We start from the raw sequence: 13,251 nt of genomic DNA on the forward strand, positions 1-13,251 counted from the left end.
CCATGACATATGAACTTTTTATATTGTTAACACTTAAAAGAACTGCCACTCAAATAAAAGTGAAACAATTACTTTTTATAGCCTCTTAAGGTTACCAAGAAAGTTAAAAAATAGCAGTAGGATCTAGCAATTTATTTCTATATGAATAGCTAATAGTAAAATGCTCTACAATTAATTTAATGAAGCATAAAGTGATCATGCAGGTCATAAACTTAGGATAATCATTTTACTTCTCTGAAATATGATTGATGATTATTTCTTATGCTGAGTTTGAATTTTAGTATCTAATGTTTATGAGTAATATCCTCAGACATTATGAGAGTTTAAGATCTCAAGGGAAATAAATAATATAATTTCTTTTTTTAAGTATGGGAGATGAATATACTAAGTAATTACAGAGTATTAATATTATTCAATTTTTTGTTAAATAATTTAAATAGGAAGTAAAAAAAAATAACTTTTGTAGTTCCTGAAAGGTTTTTTAATTACAAACTCTCTTGCAAGCCTGGTAAAGCTTAAGAATCTCTTCTCAGAATTATGTTTTGAAATCATAAAATAAAATATATAGAATTCCAAAGGAAGCTGATAATATTGAAATACAGTTATCAAAGTATATTTTTAAAAATAGGCTTAGAAGCCTCAAGTTTGAAACCCTGATTTTGCTGAACCTTTGAGAACATCTTTGATCTCATTCTAAAAAGTAAGGTTCTTTTTTTTCTCTGATTAAATCTGTTTCAATAACTTTCTGAATGTCTGTGAACCTACGACTTCAGAGAGTAAGAATTATTACTAAGGAAGGGGAAAAGTAGAAGAGTGTGTGTGTGTGTGTGTGTGTGTGTGTGTGTGTGTGTGTGTATATGTGTTTGTGCATTGGTGGGGAGGTTGTGTGGGGATGCTGGAGTAGATGTAGGGTGACTTTGAGAAGAAAAAGGAGGCTGGTGGCCATCAGAATGAAGAGGAAAAATGGCATTTCTCTGGATGCCCATATGTTAGTTTCATATTATGAGATAAATACATGAAAAATGTTAATAATATCAGAAATCTACATGTTAAACATCTGAAAGATCTCTTTAAATCATCAATTATCCATATTTCATACCTTAAGAAACACTATTTACTTACGAGTTTGGGGGTTATAGAGCTTGATAACAATTTAATGTGAGACAGATAACTTCCATATTCTACATAAAGGAGGGCCAATATATTCCTGTGATTAAGTGAACAGTGAGATACAAGAAGACAGTTCTTGCTTAGGAGCAGAAAGGATAGATTTTAAATCCTGAAGAATTTGTTTAATTTATTATAATTTATTTAATTTAATATAATAATAAATTAAAAAATATGATTCAAGTCAGATTGATACCAGTTTATTTAAAAGATTTAAGTTAAAAGGATTGAAATGAGAAAGAAAACAAGTTAGGGAGAAAGGATGCAGGCTAGTAAGTTAGTGTCATATTAGAAGATAATAAAGTGTGCCAGGGAACTGAGTTATCAGGCTCAATCTACATCTTTTTTTTTTTTTAATCATAGCTACTTATTTATGTCGGAATGATCTCATCTACACATGGTCATAGTTAGAGTCTGAGAGGACCCCTCCTAATTCAATCATACTTTCCAGGTCACGTACTCATATAACAAATCTCAGGGTCACTCACACCTGGGATGGAAATTGAGTCTTCCCCTCAGAGTGACAACATCTAGGAGGTTGCCCTTTATCCAGCTGATTCTCCTTTGGTCCACCACCATTCCTATGCTTTGTGGTTCTCAGACAATTTGTATTGCTTGGTACAACTATTCCTGATCTGTCACCTGACTCTAGACCATCATTCTACACTTAAGGTCCCATTACCAAGAAGCTTATCGATTGGCATCCAACTTTCTCTATTAGTGGGCCTCTATTCTAATGCCCAGGAAAGGATGGATGGGAGGACAGGCTAATAAACAGTCTGTCTTGGTAAGATAAGTATATCTATTGGCTAATACATTAGCTTCCCATAAACTGGAGCGTTTCATATGTAGCTCTGTTAGCACTAATAGTTTGGTTTTCGGTGCTGGAATAGAAACTAAAACAACATACAATTTAGATTTATTTCCTGAAGCTCTCAGCATGAAAAGGCCTGTCTGATGCTTGGTTTATAAATCCCACTCCTTTCCCACCCCCACCCCAATTAAATTTTCCCCTAGAATTAAAAATTACTACTCATGGTTCTGATAAGACTTGAAACATCACAGACACTTTTGCCTTATCAGAGCGCCTCGAATAACAAATACAATGAGAAAGATTTGTTCTACTTCTGTGTAGGAGGTTCAACAGAGGCAAATGTGTGTATTTTGTTTAACAGTTTGATATAGACAAGGAAGCTGGAGAGAGACAGATTTACCATCGATACTGCATGGAGCGAGCTTCTGTTCATTGTGCTCACGTGTTCACCACAGTTTCTGAAATCACTGCCATAGAAGCTGAACACATGCTGAAAAGAAAGCCTGGTAATTGTCATCTACATGGTCTGTCATAGGGCTCCGAAGTTGATGGATAAAGTGGTGGAAACATGGAGGGACCGGGAAGAATGATATGGTACTTCTTACCTTGAAGCAGCCAGGTGGTGCAGTGGGTGGAATGCTGGGTTTGATATCACAGGGATCAGAATACAAATCCAGACTCAGATATTTATTATCTAAGTGACCCTGGCCAGGTCACTTAATCTCTTCCTGTCTTTGTTTCCTCATCTGTAAAATAAAAATATTAGCAATCCTTACTTCTTAGGATTGTTTTGAAGATAAATCAAAATTTAAGTTGAAATATGAATTCAAGTTATAATCATAACTAATATCATTATTACTTTCATTTATATCCATATATTCAATTATAGATGATCATTTATACAAAATACCATTTTATATCATTGTTGTTGTGGTTGTTTAGTCATTTCAGTCATGTATGGTTCTTTATTACCCTGTTTTGGGAAGTTTCTTGCAAAGATACTGGAATGCTTTGCCATTTTTTTCTCTAGCCTATTTTACTGATCAGGAAAATGAAGCAAACAGAGTTAAACCCAGGGTCACACAACTAGAGTCTGAGGATGGATTTGAACTCAGGTCTTCCTGATTCTAGACCTCATACTCTATACACTGCACCACCTAACTGCCCCATTTTATGCCACATAAAGTAAGATAAAATACTATTCTCTATGCATATATAGAATAATATATACTTAGACATTTTATGCATTTCTGAGATCATTTCCGTGAGTGCTCTCTTCCTATGCAGATCACATCTCTACATTTTCTCATTTTGGGTAATTTTGATCCATGTTTTTCAATAAATCCTTCTGAAAGGGCCCACTATTCTCTGCAGCCCTTCCTCTTATTTAAAAAAAATATATCTTAAGGATATTAATGCAATAATTGAACTCTCTTATTACATCTTATTTTCATTTTGTGATTGCCTTATCTCTTTTTGAAAGTAGATCTTTGATGATCTTTCTTAGTTACACATTTCATGTACATAATTCTTGCTTTCTGTAGCATTTAATGGAAATTGTTAAATTTTATTAAATTTTATCCATCTTTTACATTATAATCTCTTTGAGGGCAGGAACTGTCTTTCTTTTTATTAATTATCTCCCCACATTTAACACTGTGTCTGGCACATAGTAGGTGCTTAATAAATAATTGTTTGATTGGATTAGAAATCACAATTAAATTATCTATGGTATAAAAAGTGAATTGTCACAATGAGTTTAAACCAGAAAATTCTATTTAAGAAAACTTAAGCCTGGACCTCAACCTGAAAATGGAAATTAAGATTTCTATTTAAAAATAGGTCGATTATTGTGAGAACACTCTTTTCTTGTTTTCTCCTTAACTTTTCAGTCTTCTTACACCTTATTCCCCTACACATTTCTATAATACAATGACAATAATCTCCTTGCTTTTCCTCAAATATGTCCTGCTCCTTCCAACTCCATGCACTTTCACTGGCTATCCCTCCATGCCTGGAATGTTCTTCCTCTTTCTCTGAGACTCCTGGCTTTTCTTGTATCCTTCAAGTTTCAGCTAAAAATCCCGATTTCTTCAAGAAATTTTTCTTGACCCCTTTTAATGCTAATAAAAAATTTCCTTTGAATTCATCTCTAATTAAGTCACTACATATTTATTTGTATATAATCAACTGCATGTTTCCTCATCCATTAGGAGGTAAGCTCTTTGAAAACAGGGACAATTTTTTTTTTTTTTACTTTCTTTGGATCCTTAGTGCTTAGCACCATATACCTGACATAGAGTATGCATTTAATAAATGCTTATTGACTTGACTCCTACATTCTTCAATTCACTGTGTTGTTTCACTGTATTGTTCTTGCATCTTCAATAACATTCTATGTGCCCAAAATGTGCAAATACAAAGAACAAGACAGTCTCTACTCTCAAAGAACTTACATTCTTCCTCTTCAGCTGCCCTTTCATCTGGATATCACTTTTCTGCTCCATTGAATGCTAGATAGTATGATGTATTAAAAAAAAAAAAAGGACTTTGAAATACCACAAAAATGTAAATTATCAATACCATTATTATTGTTATTATTGAACCTACTCTAAATTCATCAATGACTACCCTATTACCAAATATACAATTTCCCTTTTCTCTCTATGAGAAATACACATAGTATTTGTTTCTAGTACTTTTCTTAAAAATAATTCTTCCTTTGACTTCTGTGACTCTGGTTCTCCTTAAGACTCTCCAACTATTTCTTTCCTCTTTCCTTAATTAGATCCCCTTTATTCTCTTGACTCCTAAATTTAAGCTCTGTCCTTAGTCTTATCTTCTCTCTGCATATTCCATGAATAGGTTTCAATTACTACAACTTTGCACAAGTCTCAAATCTCTGTCTTTACTTCTTTTACCTCTATCCATATTTGTCTTACCTCTCTTACCTACCTTTCTTACATTCCAGTCTCTCATTTCCAATCATTTTTGGATATCGTCCCCTTATATGTCATCTCACAATCATATCACCTCTCACATTGGTTATTACAGAATCTTTTAAATCTACTGACTTCATGACTCTACTTTCTCTTCCCTTTCCACTCTCATCCATGCTATATACTGTTTCCAGATTAATCTTCTTAGAGTACTTTTGTTACTGTTAACCCTTCTGCTTAAAAATCATAATTCTCTGTCTACCGCATAAAATTTAAACTTCATGACTTCTCCACAATTTTGCTCCCAAAGTTTTCCTACCATATCTCTGACTACTCTTTTACATGTACCATACTTTCCAAATAAATGGTATTAAGCTTTACTTCTTAGTGAGTCTTCACTTTTACATACAGCTCTCTCTTTATTCATTTCTTTTGTTTGTGAGACATTCCCCTCACTCTCATCTTTTTGAAATCTTATCCATCTTTCAAGGCTCAGCTCAAATTCCACTTAATCCTTTGTCACTTTTGTCAAAAGTAAGCTTTGCCTCCTATGAAATCCTCTTGCTTTTTGTTTTAACAATACTTATGACATTTACTATAGCTGGTCTCAGGTTACATTTATTTGTGTACATATCTTATCTCCTCTGTTAGTTTGAAGGTTATCTGTGATAACGTTTTGGTATTAGAAAAATGCCCTGTACCCTGTTGTTGTTTAGTAAATGTTTCCTGAATGAACACATTACTCTGTGACTGAATAACTTAACAAAGAATCTTAGAATAGTAAAGATTGTGAAAGAAGCCTTTCTTCATCTGTAATTGTAGAAAATCAGTGGGACTACTAGGCTGTTTTTTAACTGGAAGAAAAAGGATAGGCCAGAGAGATGTTTAACAGAGAGAATCAACTAGATGTGGCAATGGATTAGATATGTGATGTGAGGGAAAGTGGGAAGTTGAGAATGACTCTCAGATTATAAACTTGGATGACTAGAAGAATGGTAATGCCCTCAAAAGAGAAAGGGAAATTCTGAAGAGCATTGAGTTCTGGGGAAAAGAGAATTACTCTTATTTTGGAATAATTGAATTTTATATGCCTATGAAACATCTAGTTTAAAATGTCCAATAGGAAATTGGTGATGTGAGATTAAGGCCTAGAAGAATGATTAGGATTAGAAAAAAAAAAAAGATCTGAGAATCATCTGTGTAGAAATTATTGAATTCATGGTTGTTGAGGATAGTGTGTGAGTATATAGAGAGAGATGAGAGAGAATTATAGAGAAAGATGAGAAGAGGCCTTGGAAAATACCCACAGCTAGGAGGTGGCTTTTGAATGATGATCCAGCAAAGGAAATAGAAGAAATGGTTAGGCAAGTATAAAGAAACTCAAGAGAGAGCAGTCACAAAACTCCAAAAAGAAATAATATCCATGAGAAAAGAATAGTCAGCAGTGACAAATACTGTAAGAGGTCAAGAGGGATAAAGATTAGGAGGAAAAATCCAACACAGTTGACAATTAAGGGATCATTGGTAACTTTGCAGAAAGCAGTTTCTATTGAAAAAAAGATCAAATATCAGATTACAAAAGCAGTTTTTGAGTTATGTAATTTTATGCAATTTTCTATATAATTTTTGCATGGAAGAAAAAAAGACACTAAGACATAGAGAAACACATATACAGAGAGAGAGAAACAGAAAGAAAGACAGACAGACAGAGACAATGACAGAGACAGTGAGATGGAGAGAGGAAGTGAATACAGGAAATAGGAGAGATAGAGAGAGGGAGAGAAAGAAATGCAAGGGTAGAACGATTGCTTTATATACATTCCTCTTCCTCCTGACAATCTTATGAAATATTATCCCTATTTTATAGTTGGAGTTAAGTGGCTGGCCACATATCTCATATGAAAAAGCAGAGGGATAATTGCGTAATAGCAAGATAATAATTATGGTAATAATAAATTTGGGGATAATAATAAAATACCAGAAAGTATTGGAAAATGAATAAATACTGAAAAAGTGAAAAAGGAGTAAAAATTTTAGAGTTATTACACAATCAAAGCAATCTCCTTCCAGATCCATGTGAGATACATCATAGCATAATAGAAAGAACAAATCTTCGAATTCCTGTATGTAAAGTGTTTTCAGACCTTAAAGTCTATATGAGTGTTAATTACCATGGCTCAAAACTAGAATCAGAACTTTACTATTCCAATGGAGTCTCGAGGTTTGATTCTGAACTCTTTATGACCAGTGACATTTCAGTCAAATTCACCTCTGACTAGTGAGAGAAAGGTTAGGACTGAGATTGTGAAATCTTGAACATTCATAACACAAAAAGGTCAATGGATTTTTGTTGATCATTAAACCAGAAAGGCTTCCCCAAGGGCATTCTTCTTAATTTTGACCTCATATATTTCAGCTGTGCTTGTATTTTTATTCTAATCTTCCCTACTCTCGAATTAATGTTGCAGCCACAGCAGCAGGTGAAAGTGAGTGAATGAAGGACTACACAATGAAAGAAATCTGAGATACCAGGCAATTAACCTTTTAATAAGTACATACTGTGTGCTTGGTACTAGGGACAAAAAAGACAAAATCTTACTTTTGAGGGGCTTACATTCTACTGAAGTGATATTTTAGATAAAAATTCAATGAAACTACCAATGAAGTACACTTTACCAATCTTTTGAGGTACTGAAAAGCTGGAAGATTTGCCCCTAAGGTGGGATTTACAATTTAAAATTTAGAAATTTTTTTCAGGGAAGCAAATCTAAAGCACCCTCTCACTGGGCTAATATTCTTAAAGTAGGCTTGCAGTCTACTTTAGTGAGTGAGAAGAACAGAGAGGGATGGAATAGGAGCTGATAATCTCCTCTTGTTGGAGGAATATCTCAACTATTTTTCAGGGTCATTTCCAGTGGATGAAGAAGATTAAGTAAGTAACTGGCCCAAGGTCACGAAGCTACTAATTGTCTGAGGCTAGATTTAAACTCAGGTCTTCCCAACTCCAGTCTTGGACTCTATCCATTGTGCCATCTATTGCCCCATTATACTTATAGTCTAATCTCCAAGAAACTGCAGAACACTTAGTGGTCGCATCATGCAAAACTTTTTCAATAGGGGCTAAATAGGAGCAACCAACAAGCCTCAAACTCATTGGTGAGTTAGGTAGATGTCCACCCTTAGCATGTGAAGACTTCCATGGCAGAATGGGTGAATGAGAACAATTTGTTCCAATAGCCATGAATGCACCCGAAGCTCTAAAAGCTTAGTCAGGCATTAAGATGCCAAGGTCATCCACTGCATTCCAAGCCATCATCAGTCATCTTGACTTCTTTCTTGCCACTGGACTTTGGTGACTTTGGAAGAGATAGTGAGGCTGACAACATTTAATCCATGTACAAATCAGGACATCACTGGTGATATCAATGGTCCTCTCTAAAACAAAGAATGAACAGAAAACAGTGAAGGTCAATAAAATAATGGGAGAAGATTTTTTTTATTCTTTAGAATCTGTTTTGCTATTTCTTGGTCTCTCATAGCTTTACTGGCTTTCCCTTGTCCAATTCTAATTTTCAAAGAGTTAATTTCTTCTTTAAGATGTTGCATCTCCTTTTCTAGTTGATTAATTTTTTTTCATAATCTTGTTTTTCTTGGATGGTTTTAATATTTTTAAGGTTTTTCTTCAGTGTTTCTCATTTGATTTTAAAATTCTTTTTTGAGTTCTTTTATATATTCTCTCTGCGCAGGGAGCCATTTCACTTTACTCTTTGGGGTAGAAGAAGGTTTTTTTACTTAAGTATTCTTCTCTGAATATGAACCCTGGTCTTCCCTGTTTCTGTGGTGGTGTTTTTTCTTCTTTCCTGGTTTATTTTATTTATTTTTTACTAAGAGGTACTAGTGTAAGCACTTCTAATCCTGGAGTGGGTGGATGGTGCCTCTAGTTTCACTAGAGCTCTCCCTTCTGATCTGGAACTCTAAACCAAGAGCTCCTTCCTCCAGCAGATGCCTCCAGCCAGCAGAATCCTTGCCCCACTGCTTTTGTATTCATTGGGTGCTGGTTCCTTCAGCCCCAGGGCACTGTCTCAGCAACATAGCTGAGTCTGGGTAATTTTTACCCACTGGATAATTTTTCCTGATTACCCAACATTCCCTCAGTCTTACCCCACTCAGATTCCACAGTTGTCTGGAGGTGAAAGTCTCTGTAGTTCCTGCTGAAGCTTCTGGCACACTCAGCTAGCCCCAGAGTTCCCCACTTGAAGTTTCTGTGGAGCTAGCCTAGAGGTGTTTGTAATCTCAGCCTGGAGTCTTTCTTCAGATCTTGGTTGTACCAGTTCTGCCCCAAGTCTTCTTGATTTTATCACTCCATGTTTGCCCTGGGGCAAAAATTTGTTCTTTTTGCAGGGGAAATCTGGAGATCTTGAAATTTACCAACCCAATTTACCATCTTCCCAGAATCCTCCCCAGAAGAAACTATTTTTGCTTCAATATCCCTTTCTCAACATGAACCCTAATCTTCTCTATTTACAAAGAGACATTCTATGGTTAGACTCTTTTTTCTTTGCCTGCTCAGATGTTGCCACTAGCCTCAGGTCTTCCTTCAGTTCTCATCTCTGACTGGGATCTCTTGTAAGCTCTCATGGGCAGTGGGTCCCAGCCCACTGCTTCTGCACTCACCAGATTTATGTTGGTTCTTTCTCATTCAGGATATCTTGGCTTCACAAGTTGAACTTAGCATCCCTTATCAGTAGAGGTTCCCAATCTTCTGAACTCATAAGCTGAACTTCCTACACTGTCCTGGAGATGAAAATTCCAGTGGTTGGGGTAGAATCCATCTCCCAACTCTGATAGCCTCAAGGCTCACAATTTGTTGTTTAAGAGGAACTAGCTTGGAGGGGTTTATTAGTTCATAAGAGCCAAACTTCCATCCTGGTATCTTTCTGAAAGTTCTCTGGTTGTCCCTGGAGGATCACTGTTCTCTCCAACTCTCTCTCTCTCTTTTTTTTTTTTTTAACCATTCTATGTTCACTCTGAAGAGCTATTTTGTTTTGTTTATGGGGGAGATAGAATTCTGGAATTTTCTGACTTACCCTGCATCTTCCCAGAATTCTCTCATTTAAAAAAGTGTTTTGCTCTTAATAGTATTTCTCTCCATTACATGTAAAGATAGTTTTCGATATTCATTTTTGTAAGATTTTTAGCTCCAAAATTTTCTTCCTCCCTTCTCCCTTCCCAAGACAGACTGTAATCTAATATAGTTTGTACATGTATAATTATGTTAAATATATTTCCACATTAGTCATGTTATGGAAGAAGTATCAGAATAATAAAGAAAAGTGAGGAGAAATAAAAACCAAAACAAAACAAAAAGAAAGTGGAAATAGTATGCTTCAATGTGCATTCTCCACAGTTCTTTCTCTGAATGTGGATAACATTTTCCATCACATATCTTTTGGATTTGCCTTGAATCATTGTACTGCTGAGAAGAGCAAAGTCAATCATAATTGGCCACCTTATAATGTCACTGATACTATATACAATGTTCTCCTAGTTCGGTTCACTTCAGCCAGCATCAGTTCATAAAAGTACAGATTTTTCTGAAATTCATCTGCTCATTTAATTTTTTTAACAAAGTTTTTTTATTTCATAACACATGCATAGATAGTTTTCAGTATTCACCATTGCAAAACCTTGTGCCACCCAGATGGCAAGTAATCCAATATATGTTAAACATATGCAACTCTTCTATACATCTTTTTACAATTATCATGCTGCATAAGAAAAATCATATCAAAAAGGAAAAAAAAATGAGAAAGAAAACAAAAAGCAAGCAAACAACAACAAAAAAGTGAAAATATTGTGTTGTGATCCACACTCAGTCTCCACAGTCCTCTCTCTGGATGCAAATGTCTTTCTTCATTACAAGACCATTGGACTGGCCTGAATCACCTTGCTGTTGAAAAGAGCCTCATTTATCAGAATTGATCATCATATAATCTTGTTGTTACTGTGTGCAGTGTTCTCTTAGTTCTACCTACTTCATTTAGCATCAATTTGTGTAAGTCTCCCCACATCTTTCTGAAATCATCCTGCTGATCATTTTTTATATAACATTCATATACCATAATTTATTTAGCCATTCTTCAACTGATGGTCATCCACTCAGTTTCCAGTTCTTTTCCACCACAAAAAGGGCTGTTTTTTTATGATTTCTTTGGGATACAGGCCTGAAAGATAAACTGCTGGATCAAAGGTTATCCTCATTATTTCTTACAGCACAATAGTATTCCATGACATTAGTATACCATAACTTTTTCAGCCATTCCACAAATTGATGGCATCCCCACTATTTCTAATTCTTTGCCAAACAAACAAAAAAATAGAACTTTTATAAATATTCTTGTATATGTAGGTCCTTTCCCCTTTATGACTCTTTGGGATACAGACCTAGTAATGGTATTCCTGGATCAAAGAGTCTGAAGACTTTTATAGATCTTTGGACACAGTTCCAAATTGCTCTCCAGAATGGTTAGACCAATTCTCAACTCCACCAACAACACATTAGTATTCTCATTTTTTCCACATCGTCTCCAAGATTTATTATTTTCTTTTTATGTCATATTGCCAATTTGATAGGTGTAAGCTGGTAGCTCAGAGTTGTTTTAATTTGCATTTCTCTATCAATAGCAATTTAGAGCATTTAAACTTTAATTTTTTTCATATGAAAACTGTTCATATCCTTTAATCATATCTCATTTGGGAAATGTCTTTTATTCTCATAAATTTGATTCAGTTCTCTATTTATTTGAGAAATGAAGCCTGAAACAGAAACAATATAAAAATTGTTTCCCAGCTTTCTGCTTCCCTTCTAAATCTTGGTTGCATTGGGTTTTTATACAAAAACTTTTTATATCCATTTTACATTTTATAATGTTCACTATTTCTTATTTGATCATAAATTCCTTCTTTCTCCAAAGATCTGACAGTTAAACTATCTCTTTCTGTCATTTGCTTATAGTATCTTTATGTCTAAATCATGTACCCATTTTGACCTTATCTTGGTGTTGGTTTGTGCCTAATTTCTGTCATACTATTTTTCAGTTTTTCTAGTAGATATTGTCAGATAGTGAGTTATTCATGGAAGCATTTAGAAATATAAGATATCTCCCAAGAACTTCTTGAGCTGCATACTATAAATTTTAATGTCTCGTTGTTCTTTTTAATGAAATGATTGTTTCTATGATTTGTTATTCTTTAGGATTAGATTATTTAATTTCCAACTAATTTTAAGTTTTTCTTTTTATAATCCTTTATTATACATGATTTAAAAGGATGTATTTAATATTTCTACCTTTCTGCATTTGATTGTAATAAAAATTAAAATTTTTATGCCCTAATACATGGTCAATGTTTATGTAGGTGCCAAGTACTACTGAGAAAAAGTTATATTTCTTTCTATCCCCATTCAATTTTTTCCAGACTTCTATTATACCTAGTTTTTCTAAAATTTTATTCACCTCCTTAACTTCCTTCTGATTTATTTTATGGTTAGATTTATTTATTTGAGAGGGAGAGGTTGAGGCCCCCCACTAGTAGAGTTTTACTATTACTTCCTTTAACTTGTCCTCTAAAAAATGAAACAAAAGAGAACATTGTAATGTGCCTAGCAGAACATCAGGTAGTATTCAAAATATATATTACCAGATCAAGAAAGTACATATATACACATATATATGTATGTATGTATGTAGAAGAAATTATCCTCATGAATGCCCATTTTTTCTTTACTTCCTTGTAAACTGTTCTTTAGTTCTCTATTGTGCACTTTATTTATTTTTCCTCATTTTCATTCTTTCACCATACCCAAACAAGCTACAGTTAGGAAAAAATATATTTATGTATACATATATAGATATATACATATATAAACACACTCATTCTTTAGTATTAGAGACTGTCCTCCACATATACATATCTTTTCTATCCTTTTTGTCTCTTTAATTAAATGATGCTCTATAACTTGCTTTGCTATTACTTAACCTCCCCCTACCCATGGATCCCTCTCTTATCTTTTTCCCATACCCTTTACTCTCCCATCCCTCCATCCCCCTTGCCTTATTTCTTTATAGATTTTGGAGGGTTCTCCACCCTTGTAGTATTGCCTATTGAACCCATTCCTGATGTGAACAGGTTTTCAGAACTATGAGCTCTCTTCCCCCCTCTAATGCTTCTGTGTCTATTCTTCCTCTGCATCTCATGTGTGTAACATCATTACTATTTTTACCTTAACTCTTCCAGTCTTTCTTTTGAGCTACTTATTGTTGAAATGAATCT

General features: G+C 34.4%; 1 protein-coding gene across 1 annotated transcript in view; it reads left to right on the forward strand.

Moving 5' to 3' along the window:
* The window catches only part of GYS2 (glycogen synthase 2), a 60,632-nt gene that overhangs the window by 16,554 nt on the left and 30,827 nt on the right, over positions 1-13,251 (forward strand). The window contains exon 5 of the mRNA XM_052001131.1: positions 2,343-2,487. Within this exon, the coding sequence (XP_051857091.1) occupies positions 2,343-2,487 (145 nt within the window). The remainder of the gene's footprint in view (positions 1-2,342; positions 2,488-13,251) is intronic.

Source organism: Antechinus flavipes, chromosome 5 (assembly GCF_016432865.1).
Source record: "Antechinus flavipes isolate AdamAnt ecotype Samford, QLD, Australia chromosome 5, AdamAnt_v2, whole genome shotgun sequence".
Classification (NCBI taxonomy): Eukaryota; Metazoa; Chordata; class Mammalia; order Dasyuromorphia; family Dasyuridae; genus Antechinus; species Antechinus flavipes.